The sequence below is a fragment of the Melopsittacus undulatus genome, chromosome 4, assembly GCF_012275295.1.
Source record: "Melopsittacus undulatus isolate bMelUnd1 chromosome 4, bMelUnd1.mat.Z, whole genome shotgun sequence".
Taxonomy (NCBI): domain Eukaryota; kingdom Metazoa; phylum Chordata; class Aves; order Psittaciformes; family Psittaculidae; genus Melopsittacus; species Melopsittacus undulatus.
The window spans coordinates 28,304,088-28,323,524 of NC_047530.1; the positions used below are offsets into that span (position 1 = coordinate 28,304,088).

At 41.0% G+C, this 19,437-nt stretch overlaps 1 protein-coding gene across 2 annotated transcripts in view; it reads left to right on the forward strand.

Annotated features, from left to right (window-relative positions):
- BTBD7 (BTB domain containing 7) overlaps positions 1 to 19,437 on the forward strand; it is a 59,544-nt gene that overhangs the window by 33,613 nt on the left and 6,494 nt on the right. Inside the window, exons 4-11 of one of the 2 annotated variants that reach the window (XM_013129178.3) lie at positions 7,483 to 7,691; positions 8,974 to 9,049; positions 11,140 to 11,300; positions 11,573 to 11,716; positions 11,951 to 12,064; positions 13,545 to 13,734; positions 15,599 to 15,777; positions 16,642 to 17,070. In XM_013129178.3, the coding sequence (XP_012984632.1) occupies positions 7,483 to 7,691; positions 8,974 to 9,049; positions 11,140 to 11,300; positions 11,573 to 11,716; positions 11,951 to 12,064; positions 13,545 to 13,734; positions 15,599 to 15,777; positions 16,642 to 17,070 (1,502 nt within the window). The remainder of the gene's footprint in view (positions 1 to 7,482; positions 7,692 to 8,973; positions 9,050 to 11,139; positions 11,301 to 11,572; positions 11,717 to 11,950; positions 12,065 to 13,544; positions 13,735 to 15,598; positions 15,778 to 16,641; positions 17,071 to 19,437) is intronic. The other variant, XM_005149517.4, reaches the window with a different exon arrangement.

Here is a 19,437-nt window from a genome sequence, read left to right on the forward strand (position 1 = left end):
TTGCCCATCACCAATTGTCTTTTCCATGTGAAAGGGGAGTCTGTTTTTTTGCAGCCACTCTTTAAATACTGGAACATGGGGAGAAGGTCTCCCCTGAGCCTTCTTGTCTCTAAGCTGAATAAACCCTCATGTGTCAGGCTTCCCAGTCCTCTGATCATCTCTGTGACTGGAAGCTGTCACTCAAATGTCTGACTTCTAGATGTTATGCAGAGCAATGCTAGAAGAGAGAGTATTATGTTGATGTAGGAGATCATTGAGCAGGCAGTTCTCATGAAATCTTATCTTTGTCCTCTGACAGCACTTTTCTACTCTATTGTGCTGTAGGTGTGCAGCTTTGCCCAAGCTATGACTTTTGCAGGAGCTAATGTCTTGTGTTTCTTCTGTAGATTTCCGTACCCCTAGGCGGTTTAAGTTTTTGATTCACTTCACTCATCCTAGCCAATAGTGAACTTGCTAAAGCTTGTCTCCCTGTTTTCCTGGAAAATATTTTTTGGTCATTATATGTAAGCCTGGATACTCTTTCCAAGTTGTTCAGTTTTACTCAGTTTTGGCTGGGTATTTGTAAGTGAGTGTCAAGTGAAGTTGATGTATTTTAAAGCTTCTGATCAGCTGTTTGTATTTTTAACAGGTTTTTAGTATAATTTGTCTTCAGGGACTTTTCTAAGTATCCAGATGTTGTAATTTTTCTTAAATTTCAGCAGATGATTCAGCTTTGACTCTTTTTCATGGAAATCTTCCTGTTCATAATGCAGCGATTTTCCTTTTCTGATGTATTTTAATAGATGGTTTCCCCATGATGAAGTCACTGTCCAAGCAAAGCAAGACTACTTTATTTAGAATTTGTTCTGCCTTCAGCTTAATTTGTTTCAGCTGATAGTTGTCACTTATCTTCCAAGATAAAATTAGTTGGATCTTCGAATGAACTAATTTGAATAAGTGAACTGATCAGCAAGCATATCTCATCTGTACAGCTTGATAATACTGAAAGCCATTTGTACCTGTGGAGCTCTTCACTGCTTTTACAGAGGCTGTGAGGATTAGAGCCCTCCCCAGGAGGTTCAGGCATATTTTAGTGGAATATTTCTTTGCCCTGCCTGCTTGTTTCTGCACTCTACTCCTGCTTTTGTGTCTTCATGCTAACTTGCTGCCCTCTGTCAGCTGTACTGTGATAGTTTTAACACACTGACTCACCAAGATCAGGTTTAAAAATCACTTAGCCCTTCCTGTTCTGTAGCAATTGTTAAACCAGATCAGTTTCTGGCCTTGTTCGTCATGTGCTGTTAAAATAATCCCTCCTTCCAGTCTTAGCAGTGGATGTGGCAGTGCGGTATTGCAGAGAATTTTGACTTCAGGTATCTTTACTTTATTAGATGGCTTTTATGAGTATGTGAATCTTCTTCTGCATCTTGGCCCTGTTGTTTACTGTTATAAATAGTCTCCCTGTGTTTTTCTGTTTCTCCCAGTGTGTTTTTTCTGTTACAAGTTTTTTGATACTGGGACTGAAATAGTTTTACTTGGGAATCTTTTCTGCCTAATGAGAAGTTTCCTAAAGTACAATTGACAACAAAAACCCCTTAATTTCAAACTCCTTGATTTCCTAAAAATAGGTGTTGACTTTGTTTGTGACAATACTAAGAACTAAAACTTTATTTTGAAGCCATATTCAGTAGTGCTGCCTTTGATCTAGAGGTAGATAGTGCCTGACATCAAAAGTACCCTTGATCTCAGCAGGACTGAAATACATTTTGAAATGCCAGAAAGCCCACAGTAGCAGTATTAAATACACACAAATTTATTGTGGGAAAATTGGAGCAAATATGTCAGTCATTTATAAGTGTAGTAGGGGAAGGCTCAAAAGAATTAGTCTGGCACTTACAACTTACTTGCCCAAGTAAATTGGGTATGACTAAGTAAATATTAACATAAATCTGACCTGTTATCTCCTTACAATGATTCATTCATACCAATCCTGATATTATTGCTTAGAGTTTATATATGGTGAAGTTTAAAACTGGAGAAACTAGGAAGTGGCAAGGATCTTCCTTAGAGCAATTACATTCCAAGGCTATATGCAAGAACAAAGAATTTGACCAAATTGTACAACTGGGCATATAAAATCAGTTTGTAATATCACAGTTTGAAGAGAAACAGGTCTGGTCACCGTTTCCAGATTTTTCCTTCAGTCGTCTGTGTTCTAGAAACTTAAATCTGAACAAGTTTAATGTACAGCTTAAATGTGAACAGTGATGGCTGGCCTGTTCCCTCCAAATATCAGTTCTTCCTTCAGCCCTTCATTGTCCCCATGTTAAGTTCTTCCTTCTGGTTTGTTATGGTTAAGTTGGCAGCTTTTTGTTTCTGACCCACGATTGTTTTCTGTTTGAGCTGGATCAGCCTACTGCCTGCTGCTGAATGTGCTGCTTCAGGAATGCTGTTATTAACTGATGGCTGCAAGAAGCCAAAGATGTAGAAGCGGATTTCAGGCTTCCTAAATTTATGCATTTTGCACGTGGCAGGACCAGAAAAGTAAATTAATTTTTTGTTGTTTGGTAGAGAAAACATTAAAGAGCTTTTGCCACGTATTTATAACACTTTAAACATGTGACAACTACCTTGTATTTCTGGCTAAACTTAAAACTGCAAAAATCCAGCTGTTACTGCCTTTGAATGCTTAACACCTTTGTAACTGCCATATCACAAATGAAAATACTTTTAAATAACACAAGCTACATTGTTTTAATCTGCTTCCTGATTTAATATTTTGGGTGGTTGCATAATGTGCTGTATTGGATTCAACATAACTTGGACTTTTTGCTGTGGAAGGATGGTTAGCATAACACAGAATGCTGCCTGACCTTACCTTCACAGCATTTTATTTTTTCCTTTAATGGTTAATCTGAAGTGCTATAAAGTTGTGAGCTGTGTATTTGAATAAAGCAAAAAATACTTCATAAATATATAAAGTAAATATATACTTAATAGTGCTGTAATATATGTACTTTGGATTCAGCTTTCCAAGGGTGAGAGTACATGAATGTTTTACATTTCTGTGCTTACAAAAATCAGCAGAGGGATTAAAAATAGCTCAAAAGAGGTATTGAATTTAGCAATAGACTTAAGTGTTTGACCACTAGTGAACCCTCCTTTATTTCCAGTGCTACTTAGGTCTTGTTTTCTTTTCTGCAAAACATTCACATAGTTTTGCATCTTCATGTAGCCAAAACTTGTGTGCTTCAGAGTTCTAAAATGTGGTCGATAATGCACAAATTTGCAAAATTACAGGCTTGACATAGTTAACTACTGATGTAATCTCCTTTCAAAGATTTTCTTGTATATATACAATTTGGTGAGGATACGGGAAAGAAAAGCATTAAGGCTTCAAGAAGCTAAAATACTTTAAAAAAAGCAACCCTGTAGCAGGGTTCCTTTAAAACAGTGAATATGGTGCTGCCAGGAGTCAATAATGTTAAACTGGGAAGGTCAGTCTGCATGCAGAAGATGGATGTCAAATTTCAAAATCCCTTGTTCACAATACAGTTACAGGAAAGTAGAGATTGTTGCAGTTGCAGCTTAAACGATAACCAGTTAAAAAGATACAGTGAACTACATAAGTCTTCTCACTTGCTCTTGCTAGTTTTGTGACTGATGTTTTGCCTACTGCTGTGGAGAACTTGAATTCCTTTTGCCATGTCTCAGGTTGTATTTCATTTGAACCTGATAGATTGGCTGTCAAAAAGCGGTACTGCTGCTTTGTCCCCTACATTAGTCCACTTGTTCCTGTTCTCTGGGCTGGCACCAGGGCTTGTGCTATTTGGGATATAACATTGCTGGAAGCAGGATTGACAGAAATAAGTTCAGCACCAGTGTGACAGAAGAGCAGGAGATGTGGAGTGCAAGAAGATGACAGTCTGGTTAAAATACTGCTATTAATTGAGAGGGTTAACTTCCGTGCATGCCCCCATAGCCAGTGAGTGTGGGCTTCCTTCTAAGGAATCCTTACCAAGTACAGGACACATTTGCAGCTTTGGGTCTGTAAGATGTGGGAAAGAGGCTAAACAAATGTTGTCTTCCTTTTTTACTTCCTCTTTCAGTCAGAAGCTTGGTTAGATCAGCAGGGGTGCTCATGCATGGGTGAGATGGGTGTTAAGTGCCTCCAGCAGTTAACTTTTGCTAAGTGTTGGAGGCACTTAATTTGTCTTTAGTAGGTCTGTCAACTCTCTTGATAAGATCCCAAGCTACTCACTAGCATGCTAAATATGGGCTCAAGCTATTTCTGTTTAGAAGGGCTTTAGAGAGATAACTGGGAAAGCAGAAAGGACTTGCCTGTGTTTGTAGGCAGGACGGACCTATTGGTATCCAGCAACAGGAGAACATGGAACAGCCTAATTTGTCCAAAATGTTAAGAGTCATCTTTAATGTCTTTAGGCTGAGTTGAATATGTGAAAGATACTAATTAATGGTTACAGAAGCTTGTGGTGGAGCACTTTGGGACACTACGAATGGGCCTTGGAAAGGCTGCTATTCCCTGAATATTACAAAATAGTACTCAGAAGAGAAAAATGCACCATTCCACTGTGAAGAACAATATTGTGGCTATTGGATGACTGTTTGGGTTTTGGGGGGGGGGGTTGTTTGTTTGGGGTTTTTTTGTTTGTTTGTTTGGGGTTTTTTGCCAAGTGTGTTATTGTTAAAGGAAAAAAAAATCTGCCAAAGAGAAAAAGAAACTGTATTTCTTTAGCAGCTAGACTTGACTTGCCCCAATTTATTTAGATATTCAGAAAACACTTTGATTACTACCTCATGCTTACTTTGAAACAAATACTTTTAACAGTCCTGTAGTTCTGACCCATTGTTGAAATTACTTGGGAAAAGGAATGTTTAGTTGCTAGGCATACTGAATGAGCTTTTCACCTGATGACAGCTATTTTTGATAGTTGTGCAGTAATTGGACTTGACAGAAGAGTTGGGACTGAGCTGATGCTCTGTTCCTGTACATCAGTTTGCGTACATCTTTGGAACTGCATTTCTCACAGAAATGTAGTTTTCTGTCTTTGCAGGGGGTAAATACTGTTTCAAAAGTAAATGTCAGATGAAATACCAGGAATGGCATTCACTTTGAGATAAGTCTCTTTGCTCTTACAGTTTGAGCTTCATTGTGACTGATTTCAGTGAGTGGTTTTACGTACTGCCTTTGAAATAGAGCAGTCCTTATGTGTGATCTTCAGCAGGATGTAATCATCTGCTGAAGTCAGCTTGCATGCAAGCAGTATAAATGCATGCAAAAAAGTTGTGCCAGGATTTAGTAGGAGAAGACTTAATGCAACACAACATGTGATCGTAAGGAATTGTTTCAAACAACTGTTTCTTATTCAGGGATGCAGGCTCTTCTTCTAAGCATATTGCTTAAAAATGTGGTTAGCTTTCATTTGCCATGTCAGGCTTGCTGCTAACTTAACTTTTTCTTTTTTTGAGTCCCAAAGAGAAGATAAGGGGGAATTGCACAACAAAGTTAAATACAGTGTCAGCCATTAACTGTGTAAGGAAAACTGTAAGTAAAAATGGATCTTGAAGTGGAAGAATTTAGACTTCATTTATTTATATTTCTGACATATGCTGAGGTATTTTCTTTTTAAAGGTAGGTTCGTTTGGCGGTTTATTTTAGAGCAGTTCTCCTCTTCTGTACCTCTGCTCTTGTCTGTACCAGAGGTGATGACGGTGATGTTCCAAGTGCCTCTAACCAATCTTTGCTTCAATCCTTGCTTTAGGCTAGTCCTCACTGTGCAGGTCATAGGTCAGTATCTATAGTAAGGCATCTGTTATTACTTATAGTACTAATAATATGATGTAGCCTAATGGTAGTAGGTAGCTCTGAGAAGTGCCATATCACTTCAGTAATGGTAAAGAACAAAGTAGTGCACTAAAACACAACCCAATGCTTACCCCTTTGTCAAAAGCAAAGGGAGGGTCTAACTTGGGATTAATAGTATAATATTGCCTTTAATGCATTTTTTGGAAATGTGTTTGCTTTTGCAAGCCCTTCTTTCAGTGGCTATGTTGACATATGGTCTTCCTTTTCTCAGGTGAGTCAGGCTATTAATTGCTGCTGGTGTCTTACATGTATGCAACCAGTTCAGAGATCTGTAGCATCAGGAGAACAAGTTTGATCTTTGTCTTGACGAGCATTAAAATTACTGTGCTAACCACTTTCTTCCTCAGTTTAGTCCAAGAGCTCAGTAATGAGATACAGTTCTCTAAACAACTGTCAAAGCTTAGTTTTTAAATATCCTTGAAGCTGAGAAGAAAATGATGATGTATAAGAAGTAAAATAACTGCAGTGCAAGCATACTGCTCTGAGCATGCCTCTCTGAACTGTCCAGGGACTCTCATGTGCATAAGCACAGCTGTAATTTTGTGGCTATAGTGGATTGAGACTGGAATGTATAATTCTAGAATAGGATTTTTTTCCTATAAATTGCTGTCTTTATAATACAAATAGAAGTAGTGTTCTGTGTATATGTAAACCAGATGTACAAACGAAATCAGCAGAGTGCTATTGGAGAGTTCAAGCTATCAGCATTGTGGTACTGTCTTTACTCAGTGCCCCCAAGTACCCATGTTCTCAGCCCTCCCACAGTATGTCTCCCCTCACTTCTTCCAAATCATTCCATCTGACTTCAGGAGACTTAAATATCCCATCTCTTCTTTTGAAAGCATGTGCTTTGGAAAGAGTAAATCCTAAGCAGCAGTGGGTACAAAAGAACTGTAGCAGACTGACCACCAGTCAGAATACGTGCCTCTTGGATGCTTAATTTTCTGCTTCCCTGTCAGAGGAAGGGTTCCCTGTCCTAGCACCCTCTGTGCTTTGCTTGATATGGAGGCCAGGGTGGTGGCCTAGGGCAACCACCTGCTGCTTTCTGCTTCTTAGGGAGTCAGAAAATGTTGGGGTTTTTTTCCCTCATCCTGTGCTGAGTAGCTGAGTACCAACAGTGTGTCACAGCTTTTGTTTCTGCTCCTCTGAATGCTCTGTCCCAGGAGGGCCCATGTGCAAAATGATACAGATGAAAATCCCACCTCTGTTACAGTTTATGGGCTTTGGTGAAACTGCTGCAAACAGTAGTGACTCAAATTCAAATCTACAACTTCAAAATATATAAAACAATCAGATAATATGTATTAAACAAAGGAAGTTCTGGTAGGGCTGAACTAGCTTTCCTGTTCATCCAAGCACACCAGTAGACATGATGTTTCATGTGCCTTTAAGAGATAAATGACTGTATAGTTGGAGTCCTAAACCATAATAAAATTATTATACTTTTAGTCAGAATTTAACTCTGTTTGCAACCTTGCTCTGTGGAGCACTTCTGTTTTTACTCTCACTGGGGAGTCTTATAACCCTTTCTATTGCCGATTAAGCAGTGTGTATTATTCCTCTAGGATCAAAGTGCTTCTGTATCAACACCATTGACTTTTTCTTCTGTTTCCTAGGCTGTGAAGATATTATTGCAGAGAGCATCTCACTAGACACCTTAATTGCCATTCTGAAGTGGAGCTCTCAGCCATATGGTTCCAAGTGGGTACATCGCCAAGCGCTACATTTCCTCTGTGAGGAGTTTACCCAGGTCATGACTTCAGATATCTTCTATGAACTCAGTAAGGACCACCTGCTGACAGCTATCCAGTCTGACTATTTACAGGTAACCTGCAGAGCAGAATAAAGGTGGTCCTGCTTGAAGCAGGATATATTATACCATTACTAGAAGCACCTGGGAGTAGCTCATTTTAAATAGTAGGCAAGAGTGGGTTTGCCTGCACACTAAGCGTTGCTTTTGTCATATGTAGAAAATGAAATTGAAGCAGTGATTAAGGAGACTTTTGTTCTTGGGTTGTAACACAACCCAAACTGGTTGTGGTATGTGCTGTTGCTTAGAGGCCTAATAAAGGCTTAGAAATGGCTGCAAATTATTTTAAAGCATTTCTGAACCTAATATTTGCCTTGCATGTTGAAGTGTTTTACAGAATTGTGGTGGTAATTTTGCTGTAACAACATCCATCCTAGTTGGAAGCAGTGGGAGCTAATAAACTAACAATCATTCAGAAGGCTTTATTTATTTTTGGGGGGAGACATAAAAATACATTTTTCTGAAGAATATTGTAGGATTTCTTTCCTTTTCTTATGACTTTCCTTCTGTGTTTGTGTGGTTTTAGGGAGAGGAAGATTTCTCTTCAGGGGAGATCTTTATAATGATGACCAATCTTTTATAGCTTAAAGATGACTGGATTTTTTTTTTAATTGTATCTGTCCCAGTCTTGCCTTTTTTTTTAAGTATTTACGTTTCAAATGTTAGAGCTTACTGAAAGTACTGGGTTTTTTTAAGTTGAACACTTCAGGCATTACAGGAAGAGTACTGTTGATCTTCCATGAGCATGTGTACTATGATTAAATTTCCTACCTTAGTCATTAAGAAATTACATAGATAAATCTAAATTTTTTGGTACATGATTTTTTTTCCACAACTGTTGAGTGGCTAACACATGTGTATAGGTCTGAACAAAGCAAAGTTGTTTTCTCTATATTACTGGAGGTCTTTCTCTTTACCTAGCTATAGTTCTGTTGGCTTGATTATTTTTGTTGCTTCCCAGGCTGTACAGATGCTGAACTTGTAATATTATACAAGAGATCCAAAAACCCAGTTTTAGAACTGCCCCTTTTAATTAACTGAAATTGTTGAAGTTTAATACCTATAAGTTTTCATGCTAGACAACTTATTTTTTTTTTACTTCTATAGAAGTCTCATCCCCCATTCCTAGGGATTCAGTGGCATGAATCTAGAAATTATGGTGTTGTTATGCCAGTAGTGTTACCTTGAAATATGTGAAGGAAGAGGTATAACAGATCATAAAGTACAAATACTTTTTGTGTGTGCATGCGACATTAAACTAAGCATGTATAGATTGCTGACTTTCTCTTTCTACTAGGCAAGTGAACAAGATATTCTTAAATATCTGATTAAATGGGGAGAACACCAGTTGATGAAGAGAATAGCAGATCGAGGTAAGGACCCTTTAAACCACAGTACTAAACTACATAAGCTAAAATATATGGAAGTTCTTTTTGGTGGGTAATCTGTAACTTAAGGAAATTTTCTTCATGTACTTGGTTCGTAGCATAGTCAAAACTAAACAAATGTACTAATTTTTTTAAAAGCTTTTGTTCTCTAAATAATGAGAAGGCAGGCATTCTGAGGGAGCTGGGGTTGTTTAGCTTCAAGAAGAAAAGCCTTGGGGGTATCCCTGCAAAGTCTACAAATATCTAATGACAGAAAGAAAGAAAATAGAACCACACTCTTCTCTTGGTAGCCAGGACAGGATGAGAGGCAGTAAGGCGTTGACTGAAGAACAGGAAATTCTGTTTAAACACAAGAAAATGAAGATTGTCAGACACTAGAACAGGCTTCCCAGAGTAGTTATGGGATCTGCATCCTTGGAGGTATTCAGAAATCCAACTGGATGTAGTCATAGCCAACTTGCTCTACCTGGTATGGGGAGAGGGAGGTGACTGTGGCCAGACCAGACTTCTAGAGGTCCTTTCAAGCTCAGACTCTTAAGTCTGGTTGGTTTCTGTTATCTCAGAATTATTTTTCTTGCAGTTAATTCATCAACTAAAAAAAAACCCTACCCTGCAGTATCTTTCACTTTTCTGTGTTCCTGCAGGCTTCTCAGAGTAGTCTTACTCTTCATTTACTGTGTCAACCTTTCACTTCAGTTTTAGTACATTTCTCCCACAGAAATCTGTGATTGTGAGAAACAAGTCATTAAGTGGCATCACTGTTTTTCCTGAAGTAGACATAAATGTATTTTTAGTCCCTCAGATGCATATTATCGCTGCAGCGGTAACTTCAAGGGCAATCTCATGTGTTGGATGTGGGAAGTAGGTTAAATATATATTTCCCAAAATATGTATTCCCAAATTACAAATGCAAGTAGTTTGTAGTTCATCCTCACCCCAGAGTCTCAATCAGATACTGTTAACTGCTTGCAATACAACTTGTCATGGACATGTTAAAATGTGTGCGTTCAGTGACCTAAGTATTAACCTTTAAAGAAAGGTTTTCCAAGTGTTTGGCTTCAGGCATATTGGAATGTAATGGAGCCAGCTAAACAGTAATGGACCTGGGCTTGGGGAGAAGCTGCTCATTTGGAGTAATTGCGCTTCTTCCTGGCCTGTGGTGTTCAGTGAGTAGCTCATTTCTCTTTTCTGGGGTCATCAGATAACATGATAAGCAACGGCAGAAATAAAAACTACATCAAGTTCTGTCAGACTGGGGCCAAATACAGTCTAGTAGCTTGATCTAAATTCCTCTGCAACAGTCCTGGTTTTGAAGTTCTGAATATGTGGTGGTGTCAGTCAAATACCAGAAAGCATTAGAAATTGTAATGGGCTGTGGCCAACACCTGAGCTGCGTGTACTGAAGGTAGGATGGGTATGTTTGACTGGTTTCCTCAAAGAGTGAAGCTAGTTGAATACAGGTTGGGCACAATACCTAAAATAGAGATGAAAGTACTTAGCTAGGGAGGGAGAATGACCTGAATGTGTCATCAGCTGTTGTCATCTTGTCTTCTTCCAAGAGAAAGATACCCCCTCTTGTTACAAGTACGTGTCCTGTGACAGTGAGAGCAATTTGAATGGGCTTGCTGCAGTTATTGCTAAGGTGGGTTACACAAGGGGGCTAGAATAATTTATCCCAGTGGACACTTCAGGCCTTAATTTGTAGAAAATAAGTCTCTGAAAACTGCTGGGGAGAGGAGCTGCAGGAGAGGATCCCTTGGGGGAAGTGCACAGGTTTTCATAGCATAGCTCTTGGTAGAGCTTTATAAACATTTATCTCAAAACACTATTCTTGTATTTTCTTCCTGGCTTACACTTTGAAACTGACAGCTGTGCAAATGACCCATGCTTCTGTAAGCTGAACCTATCTCTGAGTACTTCATAACAGATTTTAAAGCATGAAATAATTTCGTATAACAACTCTGATAAGCACTGTTGATTTAAAATTAGTATTAACTTCCTATAAGCCACGTAACTCCTGCCATCCTATCTAAACTTTTTGATGCTAACTTAGTATGCCTTGTTCCTTCCCACAGAACCAAATTTACTCAGTGGTACTGCTCACAGTGTGAACAAAAGAGGTGTGAAGAGGCGAGATCTTGACATCGAAGAGCTGAGAGAGATCCTGTCTCCGCTTTTACCTTTTGTCCGCATTGAGCACATCTTACCCATGAATAGTGAAGTACTGAGTGATGCAGTAAGTCAGTAGTCTCATACAAATACTGTCTCTGGGTTCTGTGTAGTTCAGATTTTACAATGTTCAGGGGTTCTTTTAAGGATTAGCTCATAAAATGTTATCTCTGAGTAATACATGTATAACTCTTCTGGTTAAATTTTCTATTCTTTAAATCTATCAGAAGGCTAAAGCAAATTCAAGTGTAAGGAGTCAGTGTAAGAAATACATTTCTTGCAAGTTTTAACTTTTTATATTGAAAAAAAACCCATAAAACTCTTTCTTGATTCTTGAAGATGAAGAGAGGCCTGATTAGTACTCCTCCTTCAGACATGCTACCAACATCAGAAGGTGGAAAATCAAATGCCTGGCTGCGGCAAAAAAATGCTGGAATATATGTGCGGCCAAGACTGTTCTCACCATATGTGGAGGAGGCAAAGGTAATAATCATTAACAGCATTTGACTATTGTTAAATCAGAGTCATTGGGGGTTCTGTAAGCAGGGAAGGATTTTGGTATGTTTTGTCTCTCTTTGCATGTACTGCCATAAAATACTAACATTTTCAATTTAACAAGACTTACAAGATTGATCATCAGGCTCAAGTCTCTAGAACTGGTCAGAAAAAAATTCAACAAAACTTTTTTTTGTCAAAATTGAAATGTTTGCGAGACAGATCTTGATGAAATTCCACCGGAAACAAAGCAGCGTTCTGAGGGAAACCTCCCTGGTTTCCAGCCAGTTTGCCGGCCCAGCTCCTCGGCAGCCCTCCTGGCAGGCGGATGGCAAGGTGAGAGCCTGAGAGTCCCAGTTTGCAGCTAGTCAGCAGCCTTGGTGCCAAGTCTTTCAGGCTCCCCAGCTCCCGGCAGAGCTGGGTGGAGAACTCGTATTCCACTCGGCAGAGGACTGATGTTTCATCATCTTGTTTGATTCAGAACACATCCAAAATTCTTTAGATCCTCCGCAAAATGGAATAAATATCTCGTGTCCAATTTGACTGAAGTCCTTTGTGTCCTGCTCAGGCAGTAGTTTACCTCTTTAATATCTTGCATGAGGACTGTCAAACTGAAGATCTCGTAGCATCGCTGATGGTGACGTTTGACAGGGTGCAGATGTCTCTGTGTGGGACAGAAATATGCTGTATTCTGTTTGACACTGAATGTGAGCCTTGTAGGTTACTCATACCACCACTTTGGGCAGCTCTGACTTAAGTCAAGTGCAGGTAACTGCAGAGCAAGAGGATTAGGTGGAGCTGTGCACATCCACATCGCCTACAGACTCCGACCACTACTCTGGTGAATACAGAGCTTTTGGCCTGTGCCCAAGAAAGAAAATATTTATAAGGGCTTCAGGAGTTGTCAATATCCTTTTTGAGGGAAGGGGAGAAATCAAACTGCTTTGCATTTTGGACACAGAGGTTACTGAGCACAAGGTGGCAGTAAAGCAGCAGAGGAAGACTAGCCAGTTCAAACTTGATCTTCATATCTTGGATTGTTAAAACTAATACAAATGTGTTAAAGGACATGTGATGAAAGGTTTGAATCTTTCAGCTTTCAGCTATATGGTATGGGAGTGCTTTAGTAGTAATTTTCAAGTAAAAAGTACATTCTAAATTCCCCTTCTCCCCATCAGGAATCCTATTTGTTTCTATTAGTTTCGTGTTATGCTTGTTTTAATCTTTTTAAAGGCATCGTTAGCTATGTAACCTTAGAGGGAGGACTCTTATTACCTGGTAGCCATATTCCTAGTCATAGTTTTATTATTGTGAAATGCAGAAATTGCAGATGAGTGATTGCTGATTTGTTTTGCTCCTCTGTTAGCCTCCCATATTTTGTAATAAATCTGTTTAACATTAAATGAGACTCTCAAAAGGGTATGGTAAATCCCTTTCTATTCTTTAAGATGTCTCAGGGAAACACATTTCATTCTCAGACTCATGCCTCAGTGGCACAGAGGGTTGAGATCCATAGGCAGTAATTGTCTGAGAGAGTCCAGAGGGTCTGGCCTCAAGAAGGTTACTTCTAATCAAACAGGTACAAAGTAACCTTCCCAGGCTTCATTCACCTGCCTGCTCTTAGTTCTGGAGCTCAACTCTGATCATGACTGGAAAATGGAATAGAAATACTGGGAAGCCAAATACTGTTTGGGACCTGGAAAAGTTACAGTTTAGGCATTGCTAGACTTGTGGCATTGCAACCACGTTTGCAGCATGTCCTGGTGGGTCCATGTGGGATGTGCCTTCATGAGGGCTCTGATGACTGTCGTTGCAGTCAGTTCTGGATGAGATGATGGTGGAACAAACAGATCTTGTTCGTTTGCGGATGGTCCGAATGTCCAATGTGCCCGACACCCTTTACATGGTGAACAATGCAGTGCCGCAGTGCTGTCATATGATTACCCACCAGCAAGTTAGCACTAACCAGTCCAGTCCTCCTTCAGTGATAGCCAACGAGATCCCAGGTAAGGCTGCTAGATCACTTGCAATGCTGATTGCTGTGAGTGGATGGGGCTTGGGACCAGGGGGAGTGAATATGAATTATTGAATGTTATGATCCCCTCCAAGTGTATTACTGTACCACTGGGGCTGCTTCCCACCCAGTAGTAATGCCTTTTGCTTTGGTCTACTTTGAAGTCATTAACTATTTTCGGATGGCATAGTAAGTGGTTAGAAAACAAGCTACTAGAAGGAGTAGTATCTTAACCTGCTCCAGCTGAGCAATCTGAAAAACCTTGCACTGGTTAAACTGGGTGTAGAACACCTGATGGAGCCTGGCACTCTGTTCTCAGGGTGTTTCTCAGTTTTCTACAATTGGTCATCCAAAATGGGTAGGATCCAGAAGTCTGGAAAATGGTAAAAGATTGATTTTTAAAAGAAATAAAAACCAGGGGAGCAGAACTTGTAGGGCAGTCAGCTTAACTCGGTTTGGCAGAAAAATACTGGAAGTAGGCACTCAAAACAGACTTTTTCTTTTTGAGTTTACCAAATACACTTTAGCTTTGAAGTCAAACCAGCTTCGTTCCTTGTGCAGCAAGAGTAAGTTTTTATAGTTGGAAGTAAACACAGCCTCTCTTGACTTCAGAATACTTGGTGTGACATTCCCCATAGACAAGCCAGGGAAATAAAGTCATAAAACTACTGTAATATATTTTATCATTTGTGCATTTGGTCTTTTGGTGTCAGACTGGAATAATGTACCGGGTGGGATTCCTAAAGCTGTTTAAACATCACACACAATGGAAGTGTGTGGAGGGTGGTGTGCAGCACTGATTTCCAAGCCTTGAAAACTGCACAGAATTGATTTCTGCCCACACCCCTGCCCTGATACAGGAACTCAGTTGGGAGGGCAGGGGACATATTTTGCACGACTTACATTTATCTTTCATGTACCAATGTAAACTTTGTGAAATTGGGAGCAGTTGTAGTTGCATGGTGTTGGGCTTTTTTTTTTTCTCTGTATTGCAGATGCCTTTTCACACTGCTCTTACTGTTTGATCCATTTGATTTTTATGAGTTTTCATTATGGACATCTGGCCATGGTAGTATGTAACACTTGTAAAGCTGATAGAGGATCAGATACCAGCACTGCTGTTTTCAGAGGTCTGGACTCATCTTCTATTATGATACGCACATTTTCCTGAGGACAGAAAGACCACAGAGAAGTATCATTCCTCATCAACCAGCAGCAAGAAGTGGCACGAGAAAGTTTTGTAGCAGGATAAATACCCCAACTTACACATGATTTCCTTTTGGAAAGTTTTTTTTGAAGGTTATTTCAATATGGCTGCATTAAACAACATAATTTTAACAGGTTTATGTTGGCTTACAGTTTGTGTAACTTCTTTAGAATGCTCTATCTGTAGTTACGTACTGGTATTATGGTCTTGTGATTACAGAATTCCACAAGAAGTATGAAGTGTATGCCAAAAAAAATCAGTGAGTTCTTGGCCTGTAGAATTCATGAGGGAACATTCAGTTATGATTTCAGATATCCTGCCCCCATCTCAAACCGTGACATTCCTCCATCATGAGGGATTTATGCAGAAGGCTGTATCTGTGGCTCATTCTAGCAGAAGCTGGAAAAATGGTTTATGTCTTTACCATTTGTGTGATATGTGTATTATCCTATGTGGCTTAGTGATGCTCCAGGGAACATGTGTCAATCAAACTGTTCTTGACAGAATGCTGCTTAAGAAGGAAACAGGGCCAAGTCAACATGGTAGGTTTTTCCTTCAGGATTAAATCTGACCCTTGCCATCAAACTTCCTGTGTCTCAGTTCAAAAAGTAACCTCTGGTACCCCATTCTGTTCTCTGTCCCCCTGCAGTTCCCAGTCTCCTCACTGTGAAGGAGATGATCAGACGGCTGCAGGAGCTGCGCCACACGGAGCAGGTGCAGCGGGCATATGCTCTGAACTGCGGTGAAGGCGCCACAGTCAGCTATGAGATTCAGATACGTGTGCTGCGGGAGTTCGGGCTCTCTGATGCTGCTGCTGAGCTTCTGCAGGTATGAGCATGTCTGTGTAAGACCACACAGAATTATAGCATCAACCAGGTTGGAAAAGACCTTTAAGATTATCAAGCCCAACCTTTACCTCAGGACTGCCAAGTCCACCACTAAACCATGTCACCTCATCTACACATTTTTTGGACACTTCCAGGGACAGTGATTCCACCACTTCCCTAGGCAGCCAGTTCCAAACCACAAATGCTTTGATCCTATTTTGCTTAGGAAATGACTTGAATGTGTAATCTGTAATAAAAGAGCTATTTTGTGCGTGCACATGCAGGTGCAGGAATGCCTTGAAATGACTGTGTAACTGTAGAACTGTCCAGGTGCAAATTACAGCGAGACCATTGCATTTGATGTATGTGATTTTATAAATGTGTAAGTGCAACATACACATTTCCAAGAGCTGTTGCCATTCAGAGTGCTCTTACTGTCACAGACTCTGGGGACAAAAATCTGCTGAGGAGGCAGATATCTAGATAACTGTTATTAGAAATCTAGGTTATAATTTATTCTTGAAGGGAAGAAGTCTTAACTAATACAGTAGATCTGCATAGCACGTATCAGGACTGGGAGACTGGAAATCCCACTTCTGTTTGTATGCTGCTGTTAAAGCAAATGCATTTGTTGGTCATCTTATTCACAAGGTGAATCTGATGCTGCTTGTCTTGTTTTATAAGAACAAATAATATCTTTATTCTATGATAGCTGTAACCACCTCAAGTGCTGGTGAGGCTTTGGGTGGCATAACTAGCTTGCTTCAGTACTAGCAGGTTCCTACTTCTAATGCATGTTAGTTTAGGAGATTTTCTAGGTGAATTTCTACCTTTTGTTACATGTTGGGTTATTTTTCCATTGCAGAATCCTCACAAATTCTTTCCTGATGAGCGATTTGGGGACGAAAGCCCGCTCCTGACAATGAGACAGTCTGGACGGTGCCGTGTTAACAGCACTCCTACTGCAGAAACCATGTTTACAGAACTGGACTCTTTTGTGGCCTTCCATCCACCATTGCCTCCTCCTCCACCTCCATACCACCCACCAGCAACTCCTATTCATAACCAGTTCAAAGTGGGCTGGAAACAAAGGGTGCCAAGTCAACATCCCTCCCGTTCCTTTTCCTACCCATGTAACCACTCGCTGTTCCACTCCCGACCTGCCCCCAAGCCTGTGCCACCCGTTTACTTGCCCAGTGTGAAGGCAGCGCCACCAGATTGCACAAACACTACAGGTCTGGGGAGGCAGACGGTGGCTGCAGCTGCGGCGGTGATGGCAACTGAGAAGCAAGTAGTAAGTATTATGACTTCTCCCTATCTCTGGCCAGTTAAAGTAGTGTATAGAAAGGAGCTGGAGAGAATTCTTATTATAAGGTAACTTGGCTTTGTTAAATAGAAGAGCATCTTCACTGGTTAGGAAAAGAATTTTCCACCCAACTGGCAGCCAGCATTCTGTATCCCAGAGCATGCTCTGATCCCTGGGAGAGTAAATGTTCCGGGGCAGGAGCATTTTGGAGGGGCAAGTGAGACATATGGATAATCTGAAATAGTATGGGTTGCTCTATGTTTAAACCAAGTATAAGTCGACTTCAGTAGTGCACTGGGTGCTCTGGTTCATGAGTGGAAATAGTGATGAAGCTTTGTCAGTTCAAGGTGAGTAGTCTTGAAGCAAAGAGATGTGTGGAAAGGGAACCTGTGAAAAATGTGAAGGCCTTGGCTGAGAAAGGTTTTAAAATGCATAGGCAAGCAGAAGCTGATAATTGCAAATACAAAGGGCTTTGTTATAGCGTTTAAAGACAGTCATCATAGCTGCTGTGATGTAATGAAAATAAACTACAACATACTGGACAAAGACATAGCTTTGGGAAGTACCTGCAAGCTAAATAAAGCATTTTTAAGTTTATTTCAGCAGTGAAAACACAGTTTCAGTGCACAATTGTGTCACTGAAAACCTGCTTCTTAGGTGCAGATTTGAGCTGGAGTCATTAATGGAAACGGTGATCCGATGAGGAGAGGTGCCCTGCTTGACCTCGTGCTCACCAACAGGGAAGGGCTCGTTGGAAATGTGACTCTCCAGGGAAGTCTTGGATGCAGTGATCACGAGATGGTCGAATTCGAGGTCCTCAAGACAGTGAGAAGAGCGTGCAGCAAGCTCACTGCCCTGGACTTCAACAGAGCAGACTTTGGGCTCTTCAGGAACCTGCTTAGCAAGGTTCCATGGGATATAGCCCTAGAGGGCAGAGGGGCCTAAGACTGTTGGATGATATTCAAGGATCACCTGCTACAAGCTCAGGAGTGTTGCATCCCGACTAGAAGGAAGTGCAACAGGAGGGCCAGGAGACCTCCTTGGATGGATAAGGAGCTGCTGAGAAAAATTCACAGGAAAAAAGAGGCTTATAAAAGGTGGAAGCAAAGACAGGTGGCCTGGGATGTTGTCAGGGTAGTTAGGGACCAAGTTAGGAAAGCTAAGGCCCAATTGGAGCTAAACTTGGCAAGGGATGTTAAAGATAACAGGAAGGGATTTTATTGGTAAGTAGCGGCTAAAAAACAGACTAAGGCTAATGTAGGCCCCCTCCGGAAGCTTTCAGGAGAACTGGCTGCACAGGACTTGGAGAAGGCTGAGGTTCTGAATGGCTTCTTTGCCTCGGCCTTCACTGGCAAAGGCTCTGACTGCAGCACCCGAGTCTTGGAAGGCGGACGCAGGGACTGTGAAAACTTAGACCTCGAGCCCACTGTACGAGAGGATCTGGTTAGAGACCATCTTAAGAACCTGAATGTGCACAAGTCCATGGGCCCTGATGAAATCCATCCGCGGGTCCTGAAGGAGCTGGCGAATGAAGTTGCAAAGCCAGTGGCCATCATATTTGAAAAATCATGGCAGTCAGGTGAAGTTCCTGATGACTGGAAAAAGGGAAATATAACCCCCATTTTCAAGAAGGGGAAAATGGATGACCCAGGGAATTACAGGCCAGTCAGTCTCACCTCTGTGCCTGGCAAAATCTGGGAGCAGATTCTCTTGGAAGGCATGCTAGGGCACATGAAAAACAACAAGGTGCTTGGTGACAGCCAGCATAGCTTCACTAAGGGGAAATCCTGCCTGACCAATCTGGTGGCCTTCTATGACGGGACTACAGAATTGATGGACAAGGGTAGAGCAGTTGACGTCATCTATCTGGACTTGTGCAAAGCATTCGACACTGTCCCACATGACATTCTTGTCTCTAAATTGGAGAGACATCAATTTGATAGGTGGACCACTTGGTGGATAATGAAATAAAGAACTGGCTGGATGACCGCATGCAAAGAGTTGTGGTCAGCGGCTCAATGTCTAGCTGGAGACCAGTAATGAGTGGTGTCCCTCAGGGATTGGTACTGGGACTGGTCTTATTCAACATCTTTGTTGGTGACATGGACAGTGGGATTGAGTGTGCCCTCAGCAAGCTTGCCGATGACACCAAGCTGTGTAGTTCGGTTGATACGCTAGAGGGAAGGAATGCCATCCAGAGGGACCCTGACACACTTGTGAGGTGGACTGATGCCAACCTCATGAAGTTTAACCATGCCAAGTGCAAGGTCCTACACCTGGGTGGGAGCAATCCCAGGCACAGCTACAGGTTGGGCAAAAAGGAAATTCGGTGCAGCCCTGCAGAGAAGGACTTGG